The 6,281-nt window shown below is 39.2% G+C and overlaps 1 protein-coding gene across 1 annotated transcript; it reads right to left on the reverse strand.

Annotated features, from left to right (window-relative positions):
- Positions 1 to 326: 326 nt before the first annotated feature.
- Positions 327 to 6,037, reverse strand: LOC146002667 (uncharacterized). Its single transcript, XM_083140631.1, has 3 exons — positions 5,965 to 6,037; positions 4,053 to 5,051; positions 327 to 676 (listed from the first exon to the last, which is right to left on the reverse strand). Exons 1-3 carry the CDS (start codon positions 6,035 to 6,037, stop codon positions 327 to 329), a joined length of 1,422 nt encoding a protein of 473 aa, XP_082996757.1.
- Between the last annotated feature and the right edge of the window lie 244 nt (positions 6,038 to 6,281).

A 6,281-nucleotide genomic window follows, 5' to 3' on the forward strand; every position in this document is an offset into this window, starting at 1 on the left:
CGTTGTAGTGATGACTAGTTAGTTGGAAATAGTTTCTAAAATGCTTTCATTAGTTCTTAAAACGTAGATATTACACATGATAGGGCCAAATGGAAGACTTGCGTTTCTGATGGGAAATAATGGTTGGAAATGGTAGAGACTTAGCGAAATGTAGAAAAAATATACTGCAGCAGAAGCGAAATTCTTCAATCTAACGAATATGATTTATAGGATGATCTGTTCTGTACATGTGCACTAGTGGATTCAATCTACTTTTTCCTGTACAGTTAGTTACCTAACTATTCTTTGGATGCGAGACGTTTGACAGTAAATTGCGTCACGTGAATTCATTTCTTGCTATTGGGACAAGTGCACGTTGTTTCCCCGGCGTTAGCTGCGGGTTCCGCATGTCCAGCACCGCTAGTATTTATCACTTGGTTGACCGTGGGGGGGATATTTTGGTTAGGGTTGACGTTCGTTATCTCTCCGCCTTCGCTTTCCTTCTGGGAACCAGCTTCAGCCTCCGCTACTTCCGGTCCTTGGTTGCCGTTGATGATGCTTGTCCCGACTTGTGGGTCTGCCGCTGCGGTGTTCACGCCTGTACCCGATTCGGCCATGTTTATCGTGCTTTCAGGTTGCCCCGCCGCCACGTTGGCCGCGTCGGGTGTGTTTTCCACACTTACCGCTGGCCCGTTTTCTGTAATACATAAATGTATGTTCTTAGAGTCCAATAGTAACACGATTAAGCCTTGTTTCCATGTTAGAAGATCACTACATATGACCAAGGCATGCTATTATTCTCCAAAGATGCTGGATTTTTCCAGTACTATCTTTGATGGTGACGACAATTCCCTTCGTAATAAAAATATCAGCGACTTCTACTAGTCCCGAATTGTTCCTCAAGTTTAAAACAATACCGTTTTATTCATGTTCCTTTTTGTAGATGAGCAACGGAATTTTTTACATCAGAAGCACTGTACAGTAAGGTTTTAACACCATATCAGGGTGTTCTTCATATTAAGAATCAAACCATAGAGAAATATTTTTTTTCTTAGTCTGAAGAAGAAGACCCTGACGTAAGGTTGAAACGTTGCGTGTAAAGTGTGTTTTCTACAATAAAAACTGCCTTGGTCATGTTTAGTGTCTTTTATAGTCTAAAATTGATAGAGAGTTGGGTTTCAGGACGAGAAAGGTGCGATTGGTGACGTCACTAGAGATTTTTGTAAGAGTGATGGTTCAACTATTGACATAGAATTGAATAGTAGAAATAATAATAATAAATTAACAATTATTATTTCAACTAATATTTTTTTTTACTTTACTTATTCTATTGATATTCTGTTCCGGGATTTTCTGGAGCAAGCAAGCATTGAGAGGACCAATGAACACGTGAGAGAGAATGGGATTGCGTGGAGGATGTAAAGCGACTGAACTACCAAGTATTGTATGAATTGAAGGGCAAAAAATAACAGTTTAGTCACACCTACAGTCGAGGAGTGTCACAATATACGATTACCCGCGAGTAAACCTCAAATTAGGTTTTTGAATTAGAAATTGCAAATTTTGTTAATATTTCATATGATCAAGGCTAAATACTTTAAATGAATGGCCTTGGGTTTCGATATTCATTAACAGTGCCTATATAACAAAACAAAGATCTAAGTACGAAAGTTTATATTTGTATGGGTATATGTAAGCCTTTAATCAGTTCTACTAAGAATCATTCTGGCTTCGAATTCCGGCATATATCGGGCAGTGTTGCCACAATCTGAGGACACAATTTCCCTTTCCAAGGGGCAACATTTCTGTTTTTGGACTATTTTTTCCCTTCACCTCAATTATTATTATTAGAAGTGGTAGTAGTAGTAGCAGCAGCAGTAGTAAAATTTCCGTTGGTCAATGTTCGTATGAATATAAAATATTACATAACTTTTTACATACATGTCAGCTTCATCGCTTCCTGGTCAGATGTCCCAGGTTTAAATCAAGGTCAGGAATCCATTAAATCGTTAATTCAAATCGTTACAATTATCCGAAGATACAGAAAAGCGAAGTACAATAAACTTAAGATAAATATCAATAGATACAAGCTTATATTCAAGTGAGCAGAAATAAGAAGAATCAGAAATAAATAAAAATGTGAATATGGAACTGGAACTTAACATTAACTATAATAATGCAGAGTCACAGAATTCTTAAAATTTCCCTGAAATTGTGATATTTTTAATTTAAGTTCTCTTTTCCCTTGTGGCTAAAATTTCGGTCCGAAATTTCTTGCAAAAGGGAATTTCCCTTCATGTGGCAACACTGATATCGGGTGCGCCTCTCAGAGCATTCCTTCACATATTTTCTAATCATACTATTATAAAATGCCATTCTCATTCATTCATATACATGAACGTGTTTGAGTTAAGAGTTCCAGAGACTCAATTCTGATGTCATGAATTAAAAGTAAAGGGAATTGACAAAGTTTCTTAGCATATACAGCTGTGTGTTACTTGTGTGTCTCAGCAAGCTTCCCTTCCCATGTGACAGAGTATACGATAAGGAAACTGAACACATGCAATTGTCTAATTTATCAACTGACCATATACATTGAAAAAGATTCTACATTTGGGAAAACTATACACCAAAATTCTAATTCTCATTCTCAGAAGCTTTATTGCACTGAATACAGTAAAAATACAAAACGCTAAGTGCAATGTTAGTAGTGTACTATACTAAAACAAGTGCTCTACCCAACGATGGAAAACCAAATGCATGTTGAAGCAATGTTTAAAACTTGTGATGTTAATGACATCTTGTCGCTTGGAAATAATTTCCGGAATAATTTGAATGTCCATCCAGAAATTTTGAATGGATTTATCCTACCAAGGAAGGGAAAGGCAATAATCTTATGCTCAAAAATCCCAGAGTTAATAAAAGAATAAGTGATTTGTCCAGTGCATGATAGTTATGGATACATATGCTATCTACTGAGTGCAAACTCTTCTCTACATGTGCACTAACGGAGGATCAATTGATTGTGTTCATTATGCACAGTTACCTAATCCTTAGGATGTGAAACGTCTGGCAGTCAGTTTTCGGAAGGAACTTGATGCTTGTAGCAGAGTTGCAAGTAACAGTTAGTTACTTTTTTTGAATTTCTTATTTATCTAGTTACTTTTAAAAGTAAGTTTCTCATTTGCAATATAAATATCGTTATCAATGGTTACTTTTACAGTTACTTTGCAACACTTACATTGTTACCTTGATAATTTGTAACGTTGTGGAAGAGCTAAATATGGCACTCCGCTTCCAACTATTTGTCTTACCAGGATGCTAAGGTGAAAGTATTTTTGTTGAATTTGCTAATGTAAGGAAGCTAGGCTTCATTACAGGCTAAATTTATAAAACCCAGACTTTACTGCAATGCGCTATTTGTAATTGCGTGTATTATTTTGGGCTGATTGTTACATTCAATTGAAACTTCGTAATTGAACTAGCGGAACTCATTGCCTGGGGAGTGTCTCTTATAAAGCTTGGAATAGAATTATCTTTAAACATCGAATAATCTAATGTAAAAAATTCAAATTACAACTGAATGAACTTTCTTGTTTAACATGAGAAAGTGTTTGAGGTGTGTGTGCAGAGAGATAGAGAGCAAATTTAAATTGATTGTCGTTCAAGCAAAACCGACTTTTTGCGCCATCATATACCTTTTGTAATCATATACCTTTTGTAATAATATAAATATATGAAGCTTATATTACGAAAACATAAATAAAACACAATGTAAGTCTTCATATATTTATTTTATTACAGTTAATGATCATTGATTGTGTGTAATTTGTTTGCAAGAAAATCCCCAGCAGAAAGTAAATGTAAAAGTAACTTGCACTTACTTTTCAAATACCAGTAACTATAACTGAATCACTATTTAAATGAATAAGGGTAACCTTAACTCAGTTACTTTTAACTGTGACTAACTCAGTTACTTTCAAAAAGTAACTTCCCAAACGCTTTTGACAGTAAATCATATGACATTCATTTCCTGCTATTAGGGCAAGTGCACATTGCTTCCCCAGTGTTACCTGCAGGCTCTGCATGGCCACCGCCTGTTGTGCTTATCACTTGGTTGACCGTAGGGGGGATATTTTGGTTAGCGTTGACGTTCGTTATCTCTCCGCCTTCGCTTTCCTTCTGGGAACCAGCTTCAGCCTCCGCTGCTTCCGGTCCTTGGTTGCCGTTGATGATGCTTGTCCCGACTTGTGGGTCTGCCGCTGCGGTGTTCACGCCTGTACCCGATTCGGCCATGTTTATCGTGTTTTCAGGTTGGCCCGCCGCCACGCTCGACGTATCGGGAGTATTTACCGCCGGTGTATTTTCTGGCATTTCCATTGGTATTGGTGCTTCTCTTGTTGTTCTAGTTTGTTCCATTTCGCTACCTTCTTGGACTAGCATTGGGGGAATCACCTGTTCGGCATCGTTACCTGTACCGACGTGTACTGGAGGTTTCATCTCGTCTCCGTTGTTTGCTGAGACGGTTACGTCTCCTCCGTTGCCTCCTTGCCCTAGCGCTGGTGGTTTCACTTCTTCCGCTCCGTTACCTCCCTGGGGGAATATTGGAGGTTTCTCTTCTTGCCCTGCAATACCTCCGTCACCAGCTGGTTGCTTCTCTTCTTCTGCATTCCCAGCCTGCCCAAATATAGACGGTCTTTCTTTCTCTTCTTCATTCTCGCCTTGTCCAAACATTGAAGGCCTTTCCTTTTCTTCTTGTTCTTCCTCATTACTTCCTTGCCCAAATATTGAAGGCTTCTCTTTTTCGTTTTCTTCGGTCACCGTCGTTTCGTTGCATCCTTCGTCACCAGAGACGCTGGGGAAAGTGGCAGACCAGTCCGACATGCCTTTCGCGGATTCGCTGCCAGCTTCTGATTCTTCTGCACCTTCCTCGCTTGGTTTCTGTATGCTGAGGTCTGAGAACGATGGAAACTTGCTACTGCTACCACCACAGCCACTTCCTTCAGTTTGTCTGGCAACCCTGCTACTAACTGGAACTTTTCTCAATGGTGAAGCTTGAGTTCGAGTGATACCTGGAAGAAACAAGGTCTACTCAGCGAAAGTTTTACACTGCGGAGATCATCGATATAGTCTGCTACAGAGAGCGGAGTTCAAGCTACTCGTATATTCAATGGTATGGTGTAATGAGCAAAATATTTGAGAAGCAAGAACCTCTAGATCTGGATTAGTACAAGCAATGACTTTCATAGAGTAAATTTTAGTCTTCAATATACAGTAATCGGCAGAAACATTGAAGAGTTTGAAATGGGGATTTCTGGAGATGTAGATCAATTCTTTTGGTACCACATTACTTTATTTTGTCAGAGAACGCTGTGTGAATCAGTGTTGCTCCCATCAAACAAGGTCAGCTAGGGCTACCCAGTAAGAGACCGCAGGCAGTTCGATCACCGCAATGCATCATCCCGCAATGCTATCGTAGTAATCCTCCAATATTGAAAATACATTAGATTAAATGCAGCTCAAAATTCTAGGCACTGGCCATCATTTTCCAGACAGGACCTTGTCAATAAGGAATGCAGTGTCAGACATTACCTAAGCTCTCCCTGGTCACCAAACATGTAAACAGGTGAAATCCAGGAAGAGGACACAGGTGACTTACTCTGCATTGCTTAGTACAATCTATGACAATAAATATCTGGGACAATAGAGGTCATTGGTCAGTTTTAGAGCGAACGATTAGAGGGTCAAAAGCCGGCTTGAGCGAGGAAACGTTGGAACAAGTTTGAAGTCAAACTCTTGAGATACGGTACCGTCACCAGTGGCGTGCCCAGGATTTTCGAAAGGGAGGGGTTATGTATTCTTTTTCTTGGTAGTCAGCCCTCATGTTGTCATACTTTCCTACCTTTGACTTTTTTTTTTAGGAATACTGGGCGAAAGGGGTGGGGGTTATAACCCCCATCAACCCTCCTTGGGCACGCCACTGACCGTCACGATCATAATCGCTCACCGCTGAACTTCCATCTCCAGGGAGAGACAGGTATACTTTTCCATTTACCATACTGATCCATTCTTTGATGGTATAAAACCCAAGTGTTGTATTTTGCCATTTTTGTGTATATTTATCACCTCTCGCAGTTACTAAGCTCACCATTAATAGCGAGTACGCCATTATTGAGATTGAATGATGAATGAGCTACACTACCCAAATTCAATACTCAGTTCCTTTAGGAACGTTACGTGTTGAATCTAATGTATTTTCAATATTTGTAGATTATTACGCTATTATTCGATGGGTATAAAAG

The sequence above is a fragment of the Lepisma saccharinum genome, chromosome 18 (assembly GCF_977018435.1).
Source record: "Lepisma saccharinum chromosome 18, izLepSacc3.1, whole genome shotgun sequence".
Lineage (NCBI taxonomy): Eukaryota > Metazoa > Arthropoda > Insecta > Zygentoma > Lepismatidae > Lepisma > Lepisma saccharinum.

What these genes read in the sequence shown, in the direction of transcription:
- LOC146002667 (XM_083140631.1), bottom strand. Translation starts at nt 6,037, where the DNA reads ATGGTAAATGGAAAAGTATACCTGTCTCTCCCTGGAGATGGAAGTTCA. An exon ending in GAGCGATTATGATCGTGACG is followed by an intron (nt 5,052 to 5,964) that starts GTCAGTGGCGTG and finishes TGTTTCTTCCAG; the next exon opens with GTATCACTCGAACTCAAGCT. An exon ending in TGGCCATGCAGAGCCTGCAG is followed by an intron (nt 677 to 4,052) that starts GTAACACTGGGG and finishes TATGTATTACAG; the next exon opens with AAAACGGGCCAGCGGTAAGT.